The 27315-nt window shown below is 54.1% G+C and overlaps 1 protein-coding gene across 2 annotated transcripts in view; it reads right to left on the bottom strand.

Moving 5' to 3' along the window:
* The window catches only part of UNC5B (unc-5 netrin receptor B), a 93079-nt gene extending 66918 nt beyond the window's left edge, over window positions 1-26161 (bottom strand). For both annotated transcript variants that reach the window (XM_039478265.2, XM_039478266.2), the window contains exon 1: window positions 25642-26161. In XM_039478265.2, coding sequence (XP_039334199.1) covers window positions 25642-25720 — 79 coding nt within the window. In that variant the 5' untranslated portion in view covers window positions 25721-26161. The remainder of the gene's footprint in view (window positions 1-25641) is intronic.
* Between the last annotated feature and the right edge of the window lie 1154 nt (window positions 26162-27315).

The raw sequence follows: 27315 nt of genomic DNA, 5'->3' as shown, positions 1-27315 counted from the left end.
CTGAGTCACAGGCACCATGGGGGCAGAGGATGGCTTAGGGTGGCTGGGGGTCAGGCCACTCAAATCTGAACCCACCTTCTCTTCCACCATCTCAGGACAGCTTCAGGGCAGGGAAATAAACAAGGTGTTACCAGGCCTCCATTTCTGAGTCTGAGCAGGCAGAGGCCTAAACTCCCTCGTCTAAAGCCTCTAGAGTATTAGCCGGGCATGGTGGTGCACACCTGTAGTCCTAGCTACTAGGGAGGCTGGGGCGGGGATCATTTAAACCCAGGAAAGGAGGTGGAGGCTGCAGTGAGCTAAGATCACGCCACTGCACTCCAGCCTGGATAACAGAACAAGACCCTGTTTTTAAAATCATACTAATAATTAAGCTCCTGAGAATATGCACAAGAGAGTGAAAAGGCTGGCCAGGTGTGTAATCCCAGCACTTTGGGAGGCCTGAGGCGGGCAGATCACCTGAGGTCAGGAGTTCGAGACCAGCCTGGCCAACATGGTGAAACCCCCCCATCTCTACTAAAAATACAAACATAAGCCGGGCCTGGTGGCTCAGGCCTGTCATCCTAGCTACTAGGGAAGTTGAGGTGGGAGGATCGTTTAAAGCCAGGAGGCAGAGGTGGCAATGAGCCGAGATCTCGACTCTGCACTCCAGCCTGGGTGACAGATTGAGGCTCAAAAAGAAAAGTCAAAAAGCCAAAAAACAACACAAAGGCCAAGCATGGATTGGAGGCCTCAGACTTCCAGCAGGGCCAAGCAGAAACCGCAGGACGTTCTGAGTGAGTGTGAGGCGGATGGAGGACAGGAGCGAGTGTGGGCAGCAAAGCTCGGAGGTCACCAGAAACTTTGGGAAGGAAAGAGCCACTCTGGAGAAGTGAGCCATGTGACCAGGCCTGCCCTGGGCGGGCGTTGTGGGGATTCTGCCTGACTTTCCTGCCCCTTTGCACCCTTCAGAACAGTTTACCCCTCAGGTCTTTGAGCAACCCCTTCCTGTGGCTCCAAACGGCAGGGAGACTGGTGTTTCCAACAGGAAGCAGGCTTTCCACCCGGGGCGGGGGGCCCCCAGCACCTCTAGTTTTTAATGATCACACTCCTATTTCGTTTCTGAACAGCCCCAGATTTCTGCCTGAGGGAGTTCCAGGCAGTTAGGCTATTTGCCGTGAAGTTAATGAAGCAACTCAGTGGAAGCTGCCTTGTCTCCGGCTCCCCTCTGTGGGAAGACACAGCAGACCCCTTGATCCCCATTTACCTGCCAGACAGGAGCCTCTCCTCACCTTCCTCATCTTCCCCCGACCCTGCTCCAGGTACCACACCTCTTCCCCCAGACTCACCTGGCTCCCCACCACCGAGGGAAACGAACTGGCCAAGGTTTTAGTGTTTCTACTTGCCTTAAGGCGAGCACCAAATATTTCTTAAGACAGAATAAAAGACTTAACAAAATCTTAGTAAAGACCACTCCTGCTCCTAGTAAAGCTCCCGGCTTCCCGATCCTATAGGGGCCACCGGCTGGAGATGGAGGCGGGAAGCTTCCAACTGGCCGCACCTCCTTTGCACCAGGTGCTGCACGAACACCTTGCGTTAAACATGGTTCGTACTTCTAATAACTGGCACTCAGGATTGCCAGCTTTGTGCTGAGGACTTTCCATGTACTTATTTACTGAAGTCTCACTGCTCGTACCCCTATTTTGTAGATGAGAGAACTAAGGTCTTGGGAGGTGACCCGGGGGCACATGGTCAGTAAGAGGCAGAACCGAGTTTCAGACCCACGCTATCCAACTCCAAAAATGCCCAAGCACTAAGCAGGACTGCTCTCTCTGTCCAATCTCATTTAAACCTCACGGAGACGTTATGGGGCAGATTGCTATTAATTCCATTTTGCAGTTGAAGATGAGGCTCAGATAGGCTAAACCATCCAGGGACACATGATTCGGAAGTAGGGAGGGTGGCATTTGACCCCAGGCTGTTGCCAGGACTTTTCCATATAAGCATGAGTCTTGGTGACCAGGAAAACAGGGGTCATTAGGGAACATGCACTTGGTCCTCAGAGTGGGCCTCTGCTCACAGGCTCCTCGGCCTCTGCCACTTCCCACCCAGCCTGGGGTCCTCACTACCCTCCACCCAGGCAGGCCTGTGTGCCCACCCACCTGCACCTCCTGCCTCTTCTCCAAACCTCTGAATCCCCAGGAGTCCCGTCTACACCCCCACCTCCTCCAGGAAGCCTTCCACATCCCAGCCATGGAGCTCACACCTCTGAGCTGGAGAAAATGTAGGCTCTCCCTCTTTAGGGGCATGCATTTTCTCTCATTCCTAAGTGGAATTTTGTGAGCTCCCTGGGGGTAGGTTCTGGGTCCCCTTGGAGCTAGGCACAGAGCAGGGAATGATCCATATTGGGGGTTCACTGCTCTCAGGACCAGGCTCCCTACAGCCTCTTGAGGCCTTCGCTGGGCCTCCCCATCCATTCTCCCAGAGGAGAAGGAGAGCAAGCTTCCTTTGTGCAGAGAGGAAACCAAGGCACAGCTAATGGCAAGAGCCAGGGAGTTTCCACTGGGGGCTCGGGCAGGGAAGCCCAGCACCCACAAATGAGGAGGCTACTGCCGGTCAGGGTGGGGCGGGAGAGCCCTGGGCCCCGCTCTGAGGAGCTCTGAGAAACGGTTTACGACTTTCTAAGTGGGCCTCTGCTGACAGCTTAACAGCCAGCTCCTCCCTGCCCCAGCTTCATATTTACGAGCTGGCTCAAAAGGGGGGGCTCAGGAATCCGGCCCACACCACCCGATCCTCAGTCCTCTGGCTCCGGGGCCAGGAAGCCATAAAAAATGATCTTACATTGCTTCCCTTCCCCCATATGGTGTTTTAGGTGGGGCGGGCCGGGCATGGCCATGGACACTGGGGGCAGGGAAGACGTAGGGTCTTTTTCAGAGGCTGCACAAGCACATTCTCACGGAGGGGAACTCAACTGCCCAGGTCTCGGCAGCAGGCTTTGCCCAGTCCTGGGGACCCCTAGTCTGAGCTGTCAAGGGCTGGACATGTTCATACTCATGGGGCACCTGTGAGTATGTCATAGGTGTCCAAGCTGAGGTGTCACCTCCAATATCTCATTTAGTCTTCCCAACAACCCTCAGGAGTCTGACAAGATTCGGAAAGGCCTTTGGGCTCAGATCTCCACTGTTCCCTCCTGCCCTCCACCAGAAGGCCTCTTCAGTTTACAGTTGAAGAGTGAGACCCAGAGAGGGCAAGGAACTTGCCTAAAGTCACACAGCATATTAGTGGTGGAGTGTGGAGCTGAACTGGGACTCCCAGCTTCCAAGGCCGTAGGACCCATGCTGCATGCTGCAGGCTCCTGACATGCCAGTGGGTGAGGTGGGGATGGTCCCTTTGCCTTCCACATGGGTCCCTCTGTCTATAGATGGTCCACATGCGACCAGATGCTCTCTGGGAGTCTCCGCAGCTTGGGCACGCTACGGCTGGAATTCCACGATGGTGCCTGGTCTGAGGCCCAGTTGGTACCGAGCTGCCCTTCCTTTTCAGGCTCAGGCCAAGAGGCCATGCCAGCCCTGGCCATTCTCTAAACTTAGTCCTCAGAGCTGGAGGCTGGGCTCCAGGAGCCCCCTAGGACCCCCCTGCCTGTCCCTAAGTGTCCTCCCACTGTCTGGCCTGGGAAGGGCCAGCGTCTCCCACAGGATGTGGCCGTCTGGCTGGCTGAAGCCTCCACCACATCCCCTCTGGGTGCTCTCCAGGCCCAAAGCTGAGGAACGCTGACCACGGAAGGAACCCCACCCTCTGTCCCCATGCCAGCCCACACTGGCACAGCCCCTCGTCCACATACCCTCTTCTTCCCGCTGAAGTGGGTCAGTCCCACCCAGGGAAACCAATCCTCAGCTCTCTGCTGAGTTCGGGGCTCTGGCTACAGCGGGGGCTCAGCAAACGGCCATCTAGCCCCCAGAAGGGTTCGGAGGGGAGGCTGGTGCTAGAGGGCAGGCCTCGTGGTCCCACCCCTCCTGTCTCTCTCTGTGGTCTGGGCCCCTTTCCTGACGGCCCCCCCCTCCCCAGCAGGGGGCTGTCTGCAGATAATCAGGGGACAGATTTGGGAAGAAGGAGGAAAAAAAAAGCCGTCCGGCGCCAGACAGGATCCTTATCTTCGGGGGCGGAATGTCTGTCAGAGGCAGCGGCAGCAGGGCAGGGAGTCCCGCAGCAGAGGCCAGGCGCTTGCAGCCAGGGCAGGGGAGGAGGGGCCACCCTGGGCACTAGTGGTGGGGAGGGAATGGCCTCCCCTCTGGGCCAGGAGACCAGTGGGAATCTGGCCTGCTGGGGAGGGGATCTGGGATGCCAAATCCTGTCCCCTCAGCCCAGCTCTGAGGATGGTCTCCCTCATATGTGATGTGTTCAGGATTCTGGGACCTCTGCAAACAGAACAGGGGAAGACGGGCCCAGGTTCCTAACAAGGCAGCAGGGCCCCCAGACCCAGCAGCCTGGAACTGGCTGGGGAACTGGCTTAGCCACAAGACTCTGGCCGAGTATTGTAGCTGCACCTAGAGGCGTTCTCACCTGTAGAATGGGGATGAAACCCCACATGCCTCTTGCACTGAGCTATTAGACTTCTCCCAGAGATACCATCTAGAAAGTGCCTAGCAAAGGGAGGGTGTGTTCTGCCGGGGGCTTTGAGCCTCCCACACCAGGGGCTTCTTGCTGGTTCTCACACAGCTTGAGAGACCAAAGGAAGGTCATACAAGGGGCTCTGCTTCTTCTGATGGCCCCCAGAACACTTTCAGTGAAACCCCACAACACAGTGAATGTCCTTTTCATAGAGCAGAGAGCAGGTTTTCAGATTGGGCAGTTTCCCCAGGGCGGTCCATGAATCTTGGGACCAAGAGGTGTCGATTTCCTGGCTTGGATTTCTCTGGGCCAGGGCTGAATCCCGAGAATGAAGCCTCATCTCCATGGAAGCCCCAGCAAAAGACCCTGGAGGGGGCAGTGTCAAGTGCAGGCCAAGGGCACAGGCCCTAATCCGGGTTCAAATCCAGGCTCTTCTGCCACTTCCTGGCTCTGTGACCCTGGGCAAGTGTCCTTATCTCCGCCCCCAACTCTGGGTTAATTTCCTTATCTATAAAATGAGGAAGATGTCTCTTCAGTGCTAACCTTCTGTGACTTCACACTTGACCTAACAGGCTCTGCCCCTGAGAAACTTCAACGGTAAGAAGAAGGGAGCCAGGAAACATATAACTTACACTCACACCATCAGGCAGAGAAGCATTAAACCAAGTGTGCTTGCACGGCCTGGAGCACCCTGGGGCCAGGTTCCTTTGTGGACCCTGTTTCTAAACTCCTGGTGGCCTCAGCCGTGAGCAGCTGGAGTGGGTTGGACCAGTTCATCTCCCAGGGAGAGGCCAGAGGAGGACATGCCAGCCAGGGTCCTGAAGAAGAAGGAAAGGTTTCTGTCTGGTGCTGAGGATTAAAGGCACACTCCCCTGTGCCCCACCTCAGCCCCACCAGAACCTGGCTGGCCTGTTCCCCAGCTGCCATCTGTAGGGGCTGGTCCTCATTAGCTGCTATGGCAGCTGAGGGACTGGGAGAGGGGGATGCAGGCTGCAGAGCTAGAAACTAAATCCAGCCTGGGACAGTGGCCACCTCCGGAGGTAGAGTGATGGACTGTGGACTGGGGAGGGGGAGGGGAAGGGCGACAAGGGAGTATAGGGGCAGGCTTGGCCAGTGAGACAGGCAAAGGTGAGAGCTGGCTGGAGCCGCCAGCATCTTCCGGGCTGTTATTCTGAGCAACGTTTTATTTATTCAGAGGCTGGGGATGCGGCTCAGCATTGGTTAGCTCAATATTTATTACAAGCGCACTGACCTTGTACCATGGACCCCGTGATGGGGCCGCTGCAGGACCCTCTTTCCCATGTCCTCGGTGCCAGGACACACTTGAAAACCTGCAAGGGAGAGCCAAAGGGTCCTACCTTCCTGAAAGATTGCCCAATCCAACTCTCTCTTTACCTCTGGGAAAATCGAGGTCTGAGGCAGAAACAGCCTTGCGCCAGGTCACAGAGCACACTGGTCCTGATCCCTGCTCTCCTGGCACATTTAGGCCATCAGGACAGACAAATACCGTGGAAGCAGAAATACCGCAGACCACATTGAGAGGGACAGCGACCTGCCCACCGGTCCCCCATCAGGTGCAGACAGAGCTGACGGAAACCCTGGAGTAAGGCTGCTGCTCTGTGTACAAGTCACTCAAGCTCCCTGAGCCTCAGTTTCTCCCTCTGCACAAGCAAATAATCATGCCTATCTCACAAAGGGGTTGGGAAGACTGTGTGAAAATACCCTGGAAACTGTCAAGTCCCGTCCACTGAAATTTATTCACACGCTGCATGGCAGGCTGTGCTGCGGAGTGAGGCAGGATGGCCATGGGGGACTGATATCCATCCGTGGCCACCAAATCCCTTCCTATCACAGCCTCCAAGGCTAGGCAGGAGGCAACTAATAAATCGGCAGTAAGAGCTCCTTCTTAACCAACTGAAGACATGTAAATGACCCAAAGCAACGCCAGGGCTGCCAACTGGCAGAGCTCACAGTGACATCACATTTGCTCCAAGCCTTCCAGCAGCTGAAGTCAGCTTGCAGAGCGGGGCCCCTCCCCCTCCAGCCCCACGCTGAGCCAAGAGGAGCATGGCACTGCCAGCGCTGGGGCTGGGGCGGGGCCACCAGCTTGGGTTCCGCGAGTTCCTCCCTCCTTGTGCGCTCCCTCTGCAGTCGGCTCTCCTCCACCCTCCCTGACTGCATCCCCGCCATGAACACAAGATTGCTGCTTCTTTTTTTTTTTTTTTTTGAGACAGAGTTTTGCTCTTGTTACCCAGGCTGGAGTGCAATGGCGCGATCTCGGCTCATCGCAACCTCTGCCTCCTGGGTTCAGGTAATTCTCCTGCCTCAGCCTCCTGAGAAGCTGGGATTACAGGCACACACCACCATGCCCAGCTAATGTTTTATATTTTTAGTAGAGACGGGGTTTCACCATGTTGACCAGGATGGTCTCGATCTCTTGACCTCGTGATCCGCCCGCCTTGGCCTCCCAAAGTGCTGGGATTACAGGCTTGAGCCACCGCGCCCGGCCAAGATTGCTGCTTCTCATATAACACATAAGCAGCAGTGTGAACTTCTGGTAAATAAAGATCTTATTTAAAACTGTGTGCTATCAGAGGAGGATATGAGACAGGTTTCAACACAGCTTAGCCGGCTTGCCAGGAAAAGGAGGTGCTGAGGGCTGTGCAGAGCCACAGGCGGTTCCTGGGAGTTCCTGGGCCATCGTGGAAGATGGACCACAAGGCTCCTGGCAATGCTTTCAACTCATCTACGAGGGTCAAACAGGGAATCCCTTACTTCATCGTTGCAGGAGGGTTCAGCAAGGAGATTCCCACATTTGAGAATTCAGTTTGCTGTGTGGATCAGAGCGGCTTCACCTCGCAGGACTTTACCAGAATGCAGGATTTTGGATCGGAGAGGTCTTGGAGATCCTCAGGTCCCAGGTTCCTTTACCTTAGCTGTACAAGAAGACCACCGGCGGGGGCTTTTAAGGATCCTGATGCCCAGGCCAGAACCCAAGACCAATTTCTGGGTGAGACCTCGGTGCCAGGTGATCCCATTGTCCAGCTAAGGTTTCGAGCTACCAAGCTAGACTCTTTTTAACATAAGTGTGCAGCAGAATTGCCTGTCAAAATTCCTGTGCCCAAACCAGGCCCACAGTCCCTAAACCAGAACCTTTAGGGTAAAGGCCAGGCATGTGCATTAAAAAAAAAAACCTCTTAATATTTTTATGTACAATTGTGGTTTTTCATTTGCTGAGCACCTGTTCACAAGGGCCCACTGCATGTTGGGCACTGTTCTGAGCGTCGAGGGTACGCTGCTGACTGTACACCCGGGCAGGGGAGGCAACACATACATCTATATTCAAATAACCATTCCAGATGGCAAGATGCGCTAGAAGAAGAGTAAGAGGCAGGGAGCCAGGAAAGGACTCTCTGGGGAGGGGACATTGGAGCCGAGACCCGGATGACAAGAAGCCAGCCACGCCAAGCTCAGTGCCACAGCGCTCCGTCCAGAGGCATGTTTGCTGATGTGTGAAGTGACGACTCCATCAGCGGCCGAGCCCTCACTCTCTCCAAACCCCATCTCCCCACACTGTGTTTTTAGGGTGCCTGGCTGAGCCCTCACTCCAACCCCCACCTCCCCGCACTGTGTTCTTAGGATACATGGCTGAGCCCTCACTCTCTCCAACCCCCATCTCCCCCGCACTGTGTTTTTAGGGTGCCTGGCAGGAAATGCTTGGAAGAGGCCAGTGGGTGTCACGATGGCACCCTCTGCCCCTCAGGAAATTCTACAGGCTGCTGGGCTAAGGGGACTTCACAATGCATAGCTAAAAGCTACAGGAACTCTACGGTTCACTAGTCCAACCCCCTCATTTAACAGACGGGGAAAGTGATTTGCCTTGATGTAGCATCTCCACTCTGACAGGGTTAAATGGGACAATGACTTCACCATGGAGGTCTCTGGCTGCTGTCAAGCCCATTGTCTTCACCCCCAGCCCCACCCCAAATCTGCTGGAAGGGCAGATATGCTGGCTGCTCGCCATATAAACAACCTGTGTGTTCCAGCCATGGTACAAGTCTGTGACATATCCAGGGAGCTTGAGTGATGGGAAGGTGGGGAACCCCCGCTTCCCTGCTTCCCTGCCCCATCATCTTTCTGTGGGCAGAGGTCCTTCCTCCCACACAAGGAAGCCTGTCATAGGCCAGACAGAATGGTGCCAGATAAGGCCATGGAATTTGGAATTTGGTAGGATCTGGAATTTCCCTTATGGGGAAGGCTGGTCCCAGCTGTCCACTCATGATGAGCATCCAAAGGGAGGCTGTGCCAGGCTCCAGGGATGGGGCAGGAGAGCCCACATACCAGGGGCCAGAGGCCTGATGAGGTGCGGAGGGCAGAGAGAAGGTGGCCGGTTGTCTTTGGAACGTCCCTCCCCAGAGAGGCAGCCTAGTCCCCAGGTCACTTGGTGGACAAGCCACTGAAAGCGATTTCTACCTTGGCCACTGGCCTGCCCTGCTCAGTCTGAGGTCCACCTTTGGGGTATAGCAAGGAGGGCTAGAGGCCAGGGACTGCCAGTCTTCAACCTGCTTGGCCTTAGCTTTGCTGTGTGTTCAGGGGTCAGCAGCTTCCCTGGCTGAGCCATGAGTGGAGGTGACATCCTGGCTCCAGAACAGGCCCGTGCCCCTCCTCACTCTGACCAATCAGAGCAAGAGCCCTCAGGTTCCTCCTAATCCCCAGCTGAGTTCCCCTAGGGAAAGCATGGAGGTAAGACAGGGTGTCCTTGAAGGGCAATCTAGAATGGTCTACAATGCTTCTTTTCTTTTCTTTTCTTTTCTTTTTTTTCCCAGATGAAGTCACTCTGTTGCCCAGGCTGGAGTGCAGTGGCACGATCTCGGCTCACTCACTGCCACCTCCGCCTCGTGGGTTCCAGCCCTTCTCCTGCCTCAGCCTCCTGAGTAGCTGGGATTACAGGCACCTGCCACCACACCCAGCTAATTTTTAAATTATTATTATTTAGTAAGAGATGGGGTTTCATCACGTTGGCCAGGCTGGTCTCGAACTCCTTACCTCAGGTGATCCATCCACCTCAGCCTCCTAAAGTGCTGGGATTACAAGTGTGAGCCACCATGACCAGCCTACAATGCTTCTTTTCTTAATCTTTCTCAGCCACCAAACCAAGGCAAAAGCAGAGAGGAGGTGATAGGGGTGAAAATTCAGATGGTAACAGTGTAGCTCAGGAGGTAGCTCTGTCTCTAGAGCTGTAAAAGGTTCTGTTTGCCCCCAGCTGTTAAAGGGCAGTGAAAACACACACCTCAATGACTTTGTGGGGCTGTTGAGTCAGTAAGAGGGTGTTTTTGCCTGGGAGCCACCGGCAGGCGATGGTGGGACAGCCAGAGATGGCATGGGGCTGATTCTCACCACCAGCTTTTACTCAAGCCAAGGGATGCAGGGCCCTCATGCACCCCTTTATAGGGTCCGCCAGACTTCGGTTCCTAAGAATCTCTGAGAACTACACGCACCACCCCAGAAGCACAACTCTCTAGAATGAGCCTTGGAAAGGAAGTCCAGGGGAGTGAGAGGGAGACGTCTCAAGGCCCCAGTGAATCTCTGTATAGCCTGCCCTTCTAGCAGAGATCAGGGCCTCTGGGGGCTCAGACAAGCACTCTGGACCACTGGGCCGTGATGGGAAGGAGGGCGGATGGCTTGATCCACACTTCTGGCGGCCCCTTTCCCTGGAGAGGCCAGACCCTCAGCAGGCCCTGCCCCACCCTCTGCAAACTCCTCAGGATCCAGAGGCAGGGGCAGAGGAGGACACTGTCAAGGGTGTAATAAACGACTTACTGACTGGTAAGCAGAACTCTCAGGCTTGGAGCAGGACCTTCCGGCAATCGTGTCCCGCACCATCCTCTCAGGGTCCCCTCCACCCTCCAGAGGAGCTGAGGTCTGGCTCAGCCTCTTTCTGGCAGTCCGGCTGTTCAGCCCCTGGGGCTTGTTGCTCCCCATGCACCCACAAACACCTACTTTCTCCCACCAATCCTTAAAATGGCAAAGGGGCTGACTGAGGCTGGCTCACTGGCCTGTGGGAAAGGCCAGTTCTATCCATCAATCAACAGCTCTTTCAGGAGGCCACAATCACATTGAGGGAGTCTGCATTTGATAAAGCAGCTCCGAGTTCAATTCCTTCACCACCCAGGCACTCCACAAGTAACTCCAGAGCAGCCAGCACTCCCTGGGCATTGAGGAAGGTTCGCAGGGGTAAGACCCAGTCCCTGCCTTGGGAAAGGGGTGTAGGGTGGGCTCCTCGAAGGAGCACTGAATCTGGAGTCCAAAAGCTAGGGTTGAACCTAGAAGAGGCCTGACACTAAAAGCTAGATTAGGGTGGGTCACTTCACTTCTCCTAGCCCCATTTTGCTCTGCTGCCAAGACTTTCCTCCCAGAATCATCGCAAAGACTTAGTGAGACAAGGCCTGCAAAATGGCCAATGTGGGCACAAAGCAGGCCCAGTAGGCGCCCCTCATGTGCTCAACCCCCCTCCACAACTATATATATATTATATATATGGGATATATGTATATATGATGTGAGGTCATAGTGTTTAATGTTTTCCTGTCTGATAAATGAGAAATGGCATCTCGTAGTTGTTTTAATATGTGTTTCTTTAATTCCGAGTGAGTCTGTTTGAGGGTCATTGTTCTATCTTACTTTGTGAATTGTCTGTTCCTGTCTTTTTTTTCCACCTTTCTGTTAGGGCTTGATATTGAAAAGCACTTTATATACTTGATATCGAAAAGCACTTTATATACTTGATATCTAAAAGCACTTTGTTCCTTGATATTAGATCTAAAAGCACTTTATATACTATAAATATTAGCTCTTCATCTGTGGCATGTGTTATGAATATTTCTCTCAATTTGTCAAATACTGTGTCATTTGACTTGGTTTAAGGTGTTTTATGATTTTTTTTGGTCAAAAATTTAAAAATTTTTATGTAATAAAACTGACCAGTTTTTTATTTTATTGCCTCTGGATTTGAAGTCATGGTTAGAAAGCCTTTCCCACCCCTAAGGTTAAAAAGGAATTCACTCATGTTTTCATTTAGTAGTTGTATCACTATTTACATCTAGATCCCAAATCTACTTGGAGTTCACCTCTCTGTATGGTGTGAGGCTTGAATCAAATGTCACCTTTTCCCACATGGCTACCCAGTAGTCTGAGCCCCATCTATTAAAGAGTCTTGTCTTTACCCCAGTGACCTGTGAGACCACTTTGTTACGTACTGTATTTCCATAGACTTTTCGGTCTAATTCTGAACTTACTATTATTGTTGGTCTATTTGCCAATTCACACACCAGTAAGCACACTGTTTTAATTACAGAGGCGTTATAGTACGTTCCACTATCGGTGGGAATAGTTTTACTTCTTCTTTAACCTTTTCTAATGCTTCTAATTGGCTTCTCTCATTTAAGCACATTGGCTAATACCTCTAGCATAGTGGTGAATACTAGCAGAGGTAAATACTAGCAGGGTATCTATTACTCATCTTATTGAAAGTACCTTTAGTGTTTCCCATTAAATAAGATACCAGCTTTAGGACTAGGGGGTGTGTGTGTGTATTTTTAATTTCAGTAGTTTTTGGGGAACAGGCGATATTTGGTTACATGGATAAGTTCTTCTGTAGTGATTTCTGAGATTTTGATGCACCCATCACCCAAGCAGTGTACACTGTACCCAATGTGTAGTCTTTTATCCCTCACTCCCTTCCACCCTTCCCCCATGTCCCTAACGTCCATTATATCATTCTTGCGCCTTTGCATCCTCATAGCTTAGCTCCGGTTTGCAAATGAGAACATGTGATTTTTATTTTTCCATTCCTGAGTTACTTCACTTAGAATAATGGTCTCCAGCCAGGTGCAGTGGCTCACGCCTGGAATCCCAGCACTGTGGGAGGCCAAGGCGGGCAGATCACTTGAGGTCAGGAGTTCGAGAGCATCCTGGCCAACACGGTGAAACCCATCTCTACTAAAAATACAAAAATTAGCCGGGTGTGGTGGCACCTGCCTGTAATCCCAGCTACTTGGGAGGCCGAGGCAGGAGAATCGCTTGAACCTGGGAGGCAGAGGTTGCAATGAGCTGAGATTCCCCCACTGCACTCCAGCCTGGGCGACAAGAGCAAGATTCTATCTCAAAAAAATAAATAAATAAATAAATAAATAAATAAAAAATGCTTATGATCTGATAAGATTTTGGAAAGGGAATATCTCTGCAGGAACTAGCGGGTGGGAAGGAGACTTTGTTCTAGAAGGTTGAGTGGTCCTCCCCACAGGCTCAGCAGAGGAGCGGTGTGCTGGGCTGGCAAGGCGTGGCCAGCCAGGTGTGCTGCCAGCAGGCAGTGTCTGCAGGGTGTCCTGGAGTCTGTGTGGCATGGTGGCAAGCAGTCCTCAAGTCCCACCACGTCCCCTTCCAACTTCAGCCTCTCTCTGCCTTGGCTTTTATGTCTCAGGCTCTGAACAGTGTGGGAGCAACTCAGAGAGCGAAGACTGGCCCAGGGATGTGGTGGGCTGGGAGGGAACAAAAATGCAGAGAAGAAAACTCTAACTCTCTACTCCCTGCTGGGCCTGCCTGCCCCGTTTTCTAAGAATGGGCAGCCGGCCGAGGGATTATGTAACTTCTGGTGGGCACGGCAGATGGTGTGTTGGCTCAGACAGCATCAAACCCAGCGCTGACACTAACCTTCTCTGACGTGGCACCCGGGCCTCCTCTGTTCTGGGATGTGGGGTGTGCAACGGGGTCAGCGGATGGGGGCACAAAGATGGGGGAGAAGTGGCCAAAACTCTTGTCACTGAGCTCAACAGCCGTGGCCAGCCAGGCATGGGAGAAGCCAGGGAAATGGGCGTGTGGGCCCTCCCATCCCCGCCCCACAGGCAGCAGTTCTCAGGAGGCACCGCCTGGTCCAGGGCTGCTCTGCAGGCCTCCTGCTGCCTCAGATCGGCGGCCCTGGGGGTTTGGGGAACAGCGTCCGAAGCACCTCTCAGGGTCTTTTCTCACTTGGTCCTACCTGGCATTCAGCTTCTTTTATTCCTTTTGCCAATGAGTAAACTGAGGTTCAAAGAAGGTTGTGGGGGGGGGGGGGATTTGCCTATCACACAGAGATAGATTTGGCCTTAGGGCTGAAGATTCTAGACTCCTAGTCCAGTGCTCTTCTTAAATGGATAACAAGGCAGGCTCTCCCCTCGCTGATAACCCCCAAACGATTACCAAATCCACCCACAGGCCTTCCTGAACTGTACCCACAGTGCTTTATGATGACGGGCTTTGATGGCTGGAAGGCATCTCAGAAGTCCCTAGGACAACCCCTCTCTACCTTATGTCTAATATGCCCATGTCAGAAGGGGAGTAAGACAGAAAGAAGGCGGCGGGTTCTGTGGATCTGGGATCCAGCGATCCAAAATCCCGCTGGAAGGCGAGAGCCAGCGATTTGTGGATTTCCTTCTGGGTGGAAAGAAAAGAGAACCGACCTTCGCTGACCATGTCCATCTCCTTTAATGTCCCCAACAACCAATCAGGGCCCCACTTTATAGTGAGGCGATGCAGGCTCATGAAATTACAGTTAATGATGGAGCCAGGTTTTCTGATTCCAGGGCAGAACCTCTTCATTTGGACAGAGGAAGCTCAGAGAGGGAAAAGGACTAGCCCGATGTCACAAAGCAACTTAGCGACATGGCTAGGATTAGAATATAGTTTTTTATTAAAAAAAAAAAAAAAAAGGAAAAAAAAGAATCCAGCTGTCCCAATCCTCAACTTGGAGCTTTTCCTGCTGTTGTGGGGCGGGGGGGGGGCGGGGAGGGGAGGGAGGCTAGATCAAATTGGCAGCAGGGGTCCCTGTGCCCAGCAGTCTTGGCTTTCCTGGGCTGCCAGGGAGGAATTCCAGATCAGCCTGTGGCAGGGGCCCCTGACGAGAACAAGTGAGCCCCTAGTTGAGGATGGTTGCTGGGCCAGGCTTGCTGCTTCCTGGGGATGTTTAATCTCCCAAAGATGCCAGTACTGGACATGGTGCCACCGAGAGTCTGGACCAGCCAGACCCTGTGGCCAGAAATACTGTCCTGCACCAAGCCCAGCTCCTACTAAGAAGTTGGTAGCAGTTGTTCTGGAGGGCTGAGGCCTGGAGTCAGATCTGGCCATGGCCTTTAGATATACCCGCTCAGCCCACACTTGCTTTCAGGCCTCAGAGCCAGTGTCCATGCGGTGGGCATTCTCTTGAGCCACTAGAAGGCACGGTGGAGAGAAGTGATATTGGGCTTGTGGCTACAAGCAGGAAACAAACATTTTAAAGGAGCCTGGACCAGCTGTGCCTTACAAAGGCCACCTTGCAGATAAGTACAAAGTTGACCAGCCTAGCTAGTGTCTGCCAGTCTGCTTTCTCATGTAAAGGGGCCAAGGGCACTTGACTGCAAAACTTGGATAATTCTCTGTGGCTCCACTGGATTTAGTGAACAAATTCCTTTCTACCTAGGGGCTCTGATCACTGAAGACTTTGCTCTGGCTTCCACCGTGCTGGGCACACAGTGTTGAAAGCAGGCAAGCAGGAGATAATGAAGGGAGAAGCAAGCAGGCAGGAGGGGAAGGCTGAGAGCAAAGAATGAGAATCTTCAAATTCTCCAGTTACTCATCCGCAGCAGCAGGTCCAAGGGCAGCTGGGACAAAATCACAGCTACCTCTCGTGAGTAGGGCCTGACCGAGAGTTCTCATTCATCCATTCTACAGAGACCTCTATCCAGTACCTCTGGATGCCAGGAATACACATGAGTGAGCAAAATCAGACTCAGCCTCCCTAGTCACCTAGTGCCATGGCTGCTCTGCCATCACCTAGTCATTTCAGTCCATCCCAGCTGTCCCTGCCGAACCTGTCTCCCCATCCCTGGGGCCCTGGCTTGGTGACAAGGAAAGGGAAAGAATGCAGGCTGCCCCATCCAACAGACTCCCAGCCCACCACAGGTCTCTGCTCACTCTGACTCTCACTCTGCCCTGCTGTGTCATAGAATGACCAAAGGTGGGACAGGGATTGGGGAGGGAGCCAGGGACAACTTTCCTGGAATTCCTGACTCAATTTCTTGTAAGTTCTGCATCCTGCATGGGTGTCCAGGTCCCCAGCCAGGCAGGCAGGCGCCTCTGATCGCATTACGGAGCTGCTTTCCTTGGGCTTTGTCTCCTGAAAGCAGTAATGCCTCCAGATGCCGCTTGGGGCCGCTGGGGGTTGCAGGCTCCTGGGTGATCTCAGCAGAAGACCCCCTGGGGATGCCTCCTGGGTCAGAGCAGGCCCAGGTAAGCACCAGGGACCAGAAAAACTATCTCCTCTCCTCCTGCCCCTCTCCCTGGCTCTCTGGCCAACCTGGAAACTGCCACTTGCCACTTGGAGACTCTGTCCCCCTGTTCTGCCCAGAGTATGCACAGGGAGAGAATCAGGCCCAGGCCCAGCCCTAGCCCTAGCCAGGGGTCAGCTAGATCGTGGGGTGGAGGAGGGGCAGGAAGAGAAGGGAAGGCAATGGAAATCCACAGAGCACCCACTCTGCCAAGACTGCATATGTGTTAGTTCACGTCACACCAGCACCTGGTGGAGGTGGTGGAACCATGCCTATCTCATGAATGGGGAAGCCGAGGTGCAGAGGGCGAGCCACCTGACCCAGGTACTTCCAGAAGATTCAAATCCTAATGCCTGGGGCTCTTTCCACTGTACTGAGACCCCAGGGCCTAGAAGTCTTGAATTGCTGGATGATCAGACATGAGTCAGAAGCCAAATGTAGTAGCATGTGTCTCCTGGGTGGACGTGCCAGACGTTCCCAGCCATGCCTTCACGTGCATATCCCCTAGCAGGGGCACACTCTCCATTTACCCAGTCTCTCATCCTTCAAGGGCCAGTCAAGTGCAAACCTTCCCTCCTCCAGGAAGCCTTTTCTGGCCACCCAGGCCACAAGAGCTTCTTCCTCTCGACATCATAGGCATTTCCCTTCATTCCACCCAATACATGGTACCCACATGATGATGATGATGATGATGATCACGACGATGACAGCGAATGCTACCGAGCACTTCAGAATATGCAAAGCACTTTTATGCATAATTTCATTTATCCCCAAATCTGATGAGACTGGTGCTATTACTACTCCCATTTTACAAATGAAGAAACTAAGCTCAGAATGAAACTCAGAGAGGGTAGGCAACTTGCTCTAAGACACACAGCCAGATGGTGGCACTGCCAGGATTTGAACCCGAGTAATGTGACTGCACAGCCTGCCCTCTAAACATTCGCACAAGACCCCTCTAAAGACACACCCATCTCGACTCATCCTTGAATGGTTCCTCTTTGTTGTATCATCCTAACCCGCCTTGCACCCCAGCATCACAGGCCTGGCACTTGGTCCACGCTTCAAGCAGCAGCACAAAGCCCATTAGTTCTTCAAGAGTCAGGCCTGTGCTTTTTTTCGCTTCTGACTGCAGAGCTCAGCACTTGCTCAGACAGAATGAGTGTGCACATGCCTCAAGTTTTAGGGTGGGCTGGTGTTCCAGTGCCCTACGTGGAGACAGGAGTCCTCATTCTCCGACCCTCAAGATTAGCCTCTCCCTGTGTCTGATAAATGAAACCACACATGGCATGGGTCCAGGTCTGCAAAGTCTGTCCCTAACACACCGTCAGCAGGGCGCACTTGAACTTTGGAGTGGGTGACAAGGGTAGGGGACCACGGGCCCCTTCTCACACATGCCCAAGCTGCCTCTGCCAATGGGGCCCTTCTCTACCTCCTGGGCCCTGCTTGGTATCTGGGGTTCTCAGTTTCTGAGGCAGGAGATGCTTATGGAGCAGGAAAAAGGGACCGAAGTCCCAGAGGGTGATTTATGGCTTCAAAGGGAGAGACCTAGGGCCACATAATGTGCGCAAGGGCATTCCAGTCAATATATTGACTTTCCGGAGGGGCCTCTGTAAACACAGTGGTTCTGGGCCTCAGCTACCTCTGTTGCTTTCTAGCTGCTGGGGCCTCTTCAGATAGAACCAGACAAAAACTCCACATCCTTACGCATCATCCTTCTATCTCTGCCCCACTTCAGACTTACAGATAGGGAGGGAGATCACACAATCAGAACTCAGACAGGGAAAGGCACTTGCCCAGGGTCTTACAGCAAATGAAAGGCAAGAACCAGAGTCTCCTAACTCCTCGGCCAGGAGCAGCTGAGACTCCCGGCCCTGACCTCCCGGCTTTCACTCCCGTGGAGGAAGATGCTGCTGCATCGCTGGGCTCTCTCTGGGGCAGGCTGCATGCCAGCAGGCCCTGAGTGCTTGCCGGACACTAGGCACTGTGCTAAGGGCTTTACCATACACCAGCTCACGAGACTCTCAAGGCAATTCTAAGGATGATGTTATTATTACTCCCATTTTACAGGTGAGAAACGGAGGCACAGTCCAGTTAGGTGAGCTGCCCAAGGCCACCAAGTTAGTCAGTGACAATGCTGGGGGGCCATGTTAACCTCTTCAGAGTTCCAGTTGGCCATGCCATGCACTCTTCTGTACCAGAAGCCAAGGCCCCGGGGAGGGGTGTGTGTGGAAACAGAGCCGCTGGGGGTTCCCAGAGGTAGTGATGACAAAGGATCCCCCCATCCCCACCCCTGGCAAATGGCTCACAGAAGTGCTAGGTGGAGGATTCCTTCCTGCCCTTCTTACCCACTTTGTGTTCTCCAGTGGGGTCGTGGCAAAACGTAGGGAAATGCCTCCCCATGGCCCCACCCCAAACATGATCCCCACCAGTGCTTAGAAAGTATTTTCTGGTATCATTCCACTTTTGGGAGCCACACAGAGAGATCCAAGAAGAAGAAAGCCTTTTGCCTCCAGGCCTTGCCCTGGTCCTAGCCCACAGAGTCAGAAGCAGCTGAGAGGGCTTGTGACCCAGGCACACACATTCAGTTGGACCTGGGATGGCAGAAGGGGAAATGGGGCCAGAGGGTTGGTTTCAAAGGATTGGTGCCCACCCCAAGATGGTGAACAGAGCAGATGCTAACAGGGCCAAATTTCCCAAGAGCAGGGAGAGGTCAGCTGGCACTCCTGCCCACATGCCCAGCTAGCTAGCACCTCCCAAACTCTCTTCAGGACATGCTCTCAGAAGGACCAGAAAAGGACAGAGGCAAGGTCTGGCACTCATCACCCCTCCGGGAAACCCCATGCTGCTCTGCTCTTCCCTGCACATCATCTGTCACCCTCACACGGCATCTGCAACTCTCTGAATGCCACTTAACATTTCTAGAGTCGACATCAGCATCCTTTACAGAGAGCACCTCCTCGAGGGCTGCGGCCAGGGCTGCTTAGGGGTCCTGATCTTGTGATGGTTAATACTGAGTGTCAACTTGATTGGATGGAAGGATACAAAGTTACCGATCCTGGGTGTGTCTGTGACGGTGTTGCCAAAGGAGATTAACATTCGAGTCGGTGGGCTCGGGAAGGCAGGCTTCCCCCTTAATCTGGGTGGGCATAACTGAATCAGCTGCCAGCGTGACTGGAATATAAGTAGGCAGAAAAATGTGAAAAGAGAGATGGGCTTAACCTCCCAACCTACATCTTTCTCCCAGGCTGGATGCTTCCTGCCCTGGAACATCAGACTCCAAGTTCTTCGGTTTCAGAACTCAGACTGGCTCTCCTCGCTCTTCAGCCTGCAGATGGCCTACTGTGGAACCTTGTGATTGTGTGAGTTAATACTTAATAAACTCTCATATATACATATATATATATAATATATGTAATACTTAATAAACTCTCCTTTGTGTATAGATAGAGAGATCTGATAAACCCTCATATATATATATATATATATATATATATATATATATATATATATCTGTTCCATTGGTTTTGTCCCTCTAGAGAATCCTGACTAACATAAACCTGGGTCCCAGTCTTGCTTCTTCAGCCTCCTAAGTGAGCTTCCACCTCCTCGGTGGGTTCTTACAAGGACAAAGTGTGGTTGCACATATGAAAGGCTTTATAAACTGTAAAGCAACAGTTTTACAGGCTTTGTAAACTGTAAAGTGACTGCGATTCTCCTGTGGGCCTCCCTGCTCCTGAACAGTCCATCCTATCCTTGAGTTAAAGAGATGGGAGTTCTTCCTGTGGCCAGCCCTGGGAACACAGGGAAGGGCTTCTGTGACCAAGAAAGTGGTAAGGACAGTGGAGTCCAGCATGCGTGTGGGTATTTCTATGGGTATATCCTCTTTCAATTGCCACCACTGCGAGTCCCAGGCCCCAGCCGTCAGTGTCAGCCTGAGATGGGGCTCTCCACTGGGGATGCCACCCACTCAAGCTCTGCTGGCCCCTTCTCCAGCAAACTCCAGAGACCTCACTCCCCTTGGGGGAGACAGGCTGAAGCATGAGCTGACCCAGCTCAGAGAGCAGATCTCCAAACCATAGCCGCTCCCATGCTCTGAGGAAGCTGGAAGCTGACTGAAGGAGACTCCCAGCCTGGGACCCTGGTCTTCCCTGGGGCAGCAGCCCAAGCAGCTGGGCTGGCTTAGGGTCCATCTTGGACAGCCTTCCTCCCTCTGGAGCACTAGGACCCACCTTCAAGCAGGCCTGTCCCATCCGGCTCAGCAGGGAAAGCTGTCCTCTGCCCTATCAACAGCAGAACCTGGCATTCAGGCCAAACCCTCCTCACAGTACAGGTTCCGGGCAAAATGAGGTCTCTTTAGTGCTGACAGGCAAATGGCCTGTGTCCCATCCAGAAGAGGAATCCCCAACAGAATACAATGGATGGAGCTTCCCATGCCTGGTGGTGACTCACTGTCCCCACATTACACATACCTATTTATACACAAACACACCACAAGCGTGCCCATATGACAGTGCCCACCCCCCACACACCCAAACACACACACAGCCTATACATCGCACATCCTGAGTTACAAAAGGCAGGCTCCTCAACACACACATCCATCCTCCAGCACACACCCTACGCACGCCTCGCCCCCACGCACACCTGACACCCCAATGCAACACCACACTCACCCTCCCCTCCCACTGCAAACTCCACCTCCGCCCACCTGCTTAATACACGTTCTCACCCCCCCCCCCCCCCCACACACACACACTCCTAGTACTCTCACACCCACAAGGCTGCCTTCTCGGAGAAGCGAGCCGAGTCGAGCAGCGCGGCCGACGGGTAAGTTGCAAGCGCTGGGGGCAGCCTGTTCTGGGAGGTGAGAAGGAGGGAGGCACGGCGCACTCACTCGCTAGGCGGTGGCGTTAGAGCTCCCGGGGCTCCAGCGGACCGATTTAGCTCGGCTGGCGAGGGAGGTGGAGATGGGGACGCACGGAGTAGGGGTGGAGGGCGCTGGAGAGGGTAGAATCCAGCCCCCCAAGCGGCGGAAATGCTAATCAGGACGCTTAGTTGGAAAGGGTAAATTCGGGCGCTCTCAGCAGCCCAGAGCTTTAGCAGAGAAGGAAGAGGAGACAAAAGGGGTGGGGGGTGGGGGTGGGGGAGCGGGGAGGATGCTGATTTATGCCTGCGCTTCAGCAAATATTTTCGCTGCCTTTAGCGTCGCCGAAGACCAGGAGGAACGCCGCGGGGACCTGTGGCTCAGCGCGCTCCGCCCGGGCTTGTCTGCTCGCGGGGACCCAGGGGCCGCGGCGGCTCCGGGCCGGAGTTCCAGTCCAGCGCCACCTAACCCCTAGTAGGAGGACGAGGCCAGCGCCGGGATGCCAGCTTCTCCCAAAAAACTTCAGGAGGGGCTCACCTGACCCAGTCTCAGGGAAACGCCGGGGGAAATGCTCACAGCGCCCCGGCAGATCGCAGATCCTAAGGGGGCGGAGGTGGCGCCCCAGCCCCAATCCTCTGGAGCCAACCCAGTGGCTGGGAAGTGCCCATACCCTAGGCCTTCCGGAAAATACTCTCTTCTTGTATTATTCTCATTACGGTATTTTTAATTTCCTTTGAAAAAATAAGAAACAGAAAAGCACAGAACGCAGTTGTTTGGTTTCATTTTGCCTTCACAGCTTTAATGACTCTATTTGTGGAAGCTGTTTAGGAAACTGGTGAGGAGGAGAAGGAGGAGGATGCCAAGAGAAGCACCAGCTCTGGCCTGAGCGCCGGCGCTCTCCTCCCTACCCTCTGGGGGCCATCTGCCCAGGCAGCGGTTTCCCTGGGCCCAGGCTCCCACTTCCAAATCCTAGCCTAAGACCCAGCCCCCTCTACCCTTTCCTGAAGGCGGCAGTGGCCTCCAAGCTGTCTCCTTTCCACCCAACCCCAGCTCTGAGGGTCAAAAGACCTGCTGCCTGCAGGCCCTGGGGAGGGAAATTCCCAGCCCTGTCCATTCAGAATCACTAACCTTGTTGGAGAGCACCTGAAATGAAAAGGATCCATCTCCCCCCAGCCCATCCCCAAAGTCTTAGACAGCTCATGACCCTCCTTAGAAAACCTCTATGGCTCAGGGAATTCGGGGTAGGAGGCAGACCTCATCTTTAGCCTGACACGCAGGGAAAGAATCATAAGACCTTCGGTCTAGGAGAAACTCAAAAAAAAGAGCTGGGGAGGACACTGGCTCCTAACGCTTTGAAATAAAAAGTAGAAACATATTCTGTCCCCAGACTCTACAAATGAACGCAGAGCTCTAAAATGCTAATGTTTATTTGGCCCTGAAGCCCAAGGGAGCTTGGTTTGTGACCTGTCTCCCTTCCCCAGGTCAGGGCAGTTGTTCAGGAGGCCAATGATGGTCAGGGGAGCCACCTGTGGGCACTTGCCTGGTCTCAGAGCTTCACTCCTGACCTTTGGCTCTGCTCTGGTCCCCCTCTCCTGGAACACCTCTTCACCCTCCCAACTCTCAACCTCTTTCCTCCATCCTGCCATGAGTTCCAGTCTAAAGCAGTCATCAAAGCGATTTTCTCTTTAGCTGCCTGCCTTAAGTGATGCCTCAATTTCAGAGTTTCAAGCCCAGACCCATGATGGTGGGTCTCCAGCCCAGGTGGAATGATGGAGCCAGAAGCACTAGGCTGAGGTCATGGGGCCTCAGTTCACGTCCTGGCGCTACCCCTGAGTCCCAATGTGACCTTGGGCAAGGTGGCCTGTCCCAAAGTGTCAACAGTTCAATAAGTGGATTGGAAAAGTGGGGCATCGTTTTTCTCCTACAGAATTCCCTGTTTGCGGGGGAGGGGAGAGAGGTGGAGGAGAGAGATTACAGGAGAAATTCCTTCCCCGCAGTGGTACTTACTTTAATGAGAAAATCCATTAAGACACTTGATTTTCCATTTGTTTAAGTGAGATGGCTGTTTGCTACAGTGAGTGCAGAGGGAGCCGAGGACAGGCCTACACACACACACACACACACACACACACACACCCCAAGCAGAGACACTAGAAAACTCTGATTTTAATTGTATCTTAAAAAGAAGTATTATCTTGACACCTCGGCTCCTTCTCAACCATCCCAGCCAGAGGCCATGGAAAGGCTCATTAAAAGCTCCAGGAAGGGCTGAAAGGTGGGGTGGGAGGAGAGTTCCAGGGCCAACCAGAGCTTTTGAAGTGGCCTTTTCTGGCTAGTCACTTGCTCACATCACCTTCTAAGGGTCTGGGGTTTTATGGTTCTAGTTTTGATTTCTCCACCATCAGACTTTACAGCTTAAAAAAAAAATTCTCAGTGCTGTAAAGGGAGCTCATTCCCATATTCACTAGGGATGGTTGGGGGTGGGGAAAATGAGAGAGACGTGCCTGCCACTTGAGCGGAGCTTGGACACACCCAGGAAAGATCCTTCTCTGCAGGGACAGCCTGGCCTGCCACAGTCTGTTATGGGGCTCATGGCAGAGGGGTGGGTGGATAAGAATGGGAGGGAGGGTCTGCTGGGCTTGAATCAGCCTGGCTGTTGGACAGGAGCATTTCACACCAGTCTTCGATTTGTGGTCAAGTGAAGGCCAGATTTGGAGAAAGCCAACATTCTGGCCTTGGTTTTCCCCCTCCGTGAAATGGGGCTTGTGAAAGAGCCACTGGAAAAAACCAAAGAACATTCTGAAAGAATAATGCTCTGTGCCTGTGGCATTAGAGAAAAAAGATTGTGTGGGAGGCAGGGCCGTGTTCTCCCTCCTGAAGGCAGGTTTCTAAGGGCCACACATTCTGGGCAAAGAGAAGGCTGCAGGCTGACCCCACCAGCTGGCCCCTCTCCAGGCTGGTGGGCAGGCAACTCCTGCCGCGCTAAGTAATGAGCACAATTCCAACACGGCTTCTGCTCGCTGGTGAGAAATCAAAGCCCGGTATTAGAGGCCATTTCTGGCTGAGCACCATTCGTTCCCAAATCCATCAAAGCCTTGGGCCTGGGGTTTCTTCTGGGGAAGGTGGGGGCTGGAGGCTTTGTTAAGCAGAAAATGCAGGCCACCCCCAGCCTTCCTGGCCAAGCCCACCCACCCAGAGAACTACAGGCCAATCAGTCCTGTCTTTCTCCTACCACAGCCCTGCATTCCCCGAACCTAAGTACTTCTTCCTGATTCCACTGTCCTGCTGGTACAAAAGCAGCTTCCCAAGACACAGTCCTGTCCAGGTGCCATTTACAGAGACTTCACCCTTCTCTCCAACCAGAAACCAACACCCCAACCCAGCACCTCCCACGACTAACTGCACCCTTTAAAACAAGGTTGGACATTCAGCAGCCTGCCTTCCCCCGTCCCCATCATTACCTTCCAACTTCAAAACACTGCTTTAAATACCAGAGTCTGCCCAAATCATAATTAACTTGGATCAAATGATTGAGTGTTGTAACTCAGGACTTGCACAGAACTTGCACCCCCACCTCAAAAAAAAAGTGGGGAATGTGCTAAAGCCAAGCCTTCACTCCCGACCGTGGGAATAGTTAATTCCCGGGTGAGGAATCTTTGGCTATGGGTGGGGGAGGGGAGGGCGGATGGCAACATCGCAGCAGGAGGTAGGATGGCTGAGGGCTACGTCAACTCCTCCACTTTCTGCTCCAGTTTTCCTGCTCCATTCTCAGCCTCAACTCAGAGAGGACTCCGTGCAGGAGACCCCTTTCCCACCTGGCTCCGGAGCCAAGGCGCCCGGTGGCCGCGGCCAGCCCACCTGCTGGGGTTCGGGTACCAGAGGCTGGCTCCAGTCAGTCCACAGGCTCCCGAGGGAGATGCAGCCCTGCCAGCGACGCCCGCCCGGTCCAGCTACAGGACGAGCGAGAAACGTAGCCATCCACAGCAAGAGAGGCGGGTTAGGGACTTTATTTCAGGAGCCCACCAGTCCGAGGAAGTCATCTTGGTGGGTCCGGGGCGGTCGCTGTACCGAGGAGAGCGCACCTAGTCTGTTCCCCGGACAGCGAGAATGTCAGTGACCCATTTAAAAGGAAACTCGGCAGGATCGCTAAGAACTCCCGCCCGCATCCAACACACACACACACACACACACACACACACACACGCACACACACACCCCGACACTCAGGGGAAAAAAACACAATCCTTCCAGACCTGCGGGCCCCGCTATCTCGTGCAAACTGTGTGTCAGGACTTAGCCCTCTCCGCTTCAGGAGCCCTGGAAGCCGGCCTCCCCCCGCTGCCGGAGCGCTTCCTGTGCTCCGCAGGTCTTTCGCTCTCTCCCTCTGGTCTGCAGATTCCTGTCCTTGTAGCGCGTAACAGTCTAGGCGAGCCGGGACCAGACTAGGAAGTTACCGGCGTACGGCAGCAAGCGCACACCTTGCTTATGTAGCCACAGTTCTTTTTCCGCGCAGACTCCAGGCGCGCGGGGAGCCGGGGGGTCCCCAAGAGGCGGATCCTCCCGGAGACTCAGACCCTGACTCCGACACCCCTTCCAAGGAGAAGAAGGGATCCCTTTCGGGAGCAAGCCGAGAGAGATTTCAGCTTCCTGTGAACCCCTTCCCTGCGCCCCCCCTCCTGCGATGTGGATGCGCCATCGCCCACTCTGGGAGGCAGTAAAATCTGCATTCTAACTTGGGCGCCCTTGCCGCTTTATCTGCGCGCATCCGTGCGACGAAAGACCACCTCAACTTCAGGGTAGAGTAGGGCGCAAAGGTTCCCTAGCCCCGTGCCCCCAGGCCCGATCGCTTCTTACCTGCTTGGCTCAGCCTCGGGTCCCAGCAGAGCAGCAGTGCCAGCAGCAGCGCGCCCCGAGCTCCGCTCCGGGCCCACATGCTCCCGTGGCCCGGTTCGGGCGCCTCTCCCCCAGGGCTGTCTCCCTGGCCCCAGCCTCGCCGCCGCCGCCTCCGCCGCCGCCGCCTCCTCCTCGCCGTCCTCCCCGGCGCCTGGCCGCGCCAGCCCGTGCCTTCCGTGGGGGCAGCGGCAGCCACGCTGCGCGGAGGGCCGCCTGGCACTCGGAGCGCGATGGGTGCCTGGCGCCGGCTCTCTAGCCAGGCTCCGGCGCGCCCCTCCGGCTCCTGGTCTCCAAGCACTCGCCTGGCTCCGGCGCTCAGGCTCCGAAGTTGCGCGACCGCTCAGTGGCGCTCGCAGCGGCGGCGCCGCGCCGTCCCAGCCCCTGCGCTCGCCTCTCCGAGCCCCGCCGCCGCCCGCGGCTGCGGCGCCCTCGCCGGCCCCAGCAGCTGCCACAAGGCCGAGCGCCACCGCTCGCTCGCCGGAGTGAGTTCGCTCGCCGAGGGAGACCGCGCGGCCGGGGCGGGGCCTGGGCAGCCAAGGGCGGAGCCGGTAGGGAGACCTTGAGGGGGGACGCGACGGCCATCTGGGCGGGGCGGAGTGGGGGGACTCCTGGGGAGGGTCCTCGCGAGACGCTGGGCCCAGCGCTTTGAAAAACCCGGCCGCTGGAGAACGGCTGGACGTGGAGTCGGCCCAATTTTCATTCCCCCAAATGAAGGAAGTGTGCCTCTGCTCCTTCGTTTGGCTTGGCCAAGTCAGCTTTCTCCTCTGATTGAACGTAGGACTCTCACTTTTGGCTTCCCTGTCTGTAGTATGCGCTCTGCCTTCCACAAGTAGGGGTCTTTCCAAAAAAGGCTCCCAAAATGAGAACACTCAAGTCATGGTTACGCGGGGGCTTACAGCGATATGAAGCTGGGCATAGGTTAGGATCATCCTGGCTGACTCTACTTGTCTATGATCTCCGGCAAAACTGTTAGCCAGACCCCTGGGAACCCCTCCAGCACTCTGATCCTGGGTTGTTGTAAGGCAGCCTCCTACGTGACTGTGGGACAGCCATTTTTGGCTCAGTGTAAACTTGGGACTCTGCCCCTTAATTACGGTGTGACCTTGAACAAGTTACTTAACCATTCTGATGCTCCCTTCACCATCATCTGTAAAATGGAGGGAAAGAATAACTATTTCATAAGGGGGCATATAATTAAATTTTAAAAATCATGTGAAAACTGCAGCACAAGTGTCAATAATCTCTTTTTCAAAGATTCTCCTCTCCCAGCCAGTCTGATTCGGGGGTGGCCCACCACCCAAGGGTGGGCCAAGGAATACGTGCGGATAGGTGAGGTTTGAAGGATGGGCAGTTCTTGGGATTGAAACCCAGAGAGGTCAGAATGAGCGGATCTCAACGAATTCTCACAACCCTGTGAAGTAAGCACCATTTACATCCGGTTTTACAGATGAAGGACCTGAGGCACAGAGGTGTAAAGCCACCTGCCCGAGATCACAGTGCTTTGAGTGAATGAGTGACTGAGCAAAGGGGACAGGGAGATGAGATTGGAAGGAAACCCTCTGAATGGGAGAGCCTCGCTGGAACACCTTCCCTGGGTCTGGATTGGGCTGTGTGAAGGGGCCTGTCCCAGTTATT

Source organism: Saimiri boliviensis, chromosome 12 (assembly GCF_048565385.1).
Source record: "Saimiri boliviensis isolate mSaiBol1 chromosome 12, mSaiBol1.pri, whole genome shotgun sequence".
Lineage (NCBI taxonomy): Eukaryota > Metazoa > Chordata > Mammalia > Primates > Cebidae > Saimiri > Saimiri boliviensis.
The sequence above is the reverse complement of the archived record's forward strand: the minus strand, read 5'-3'. Positions and strand labels throughout refer to the sequence as shown.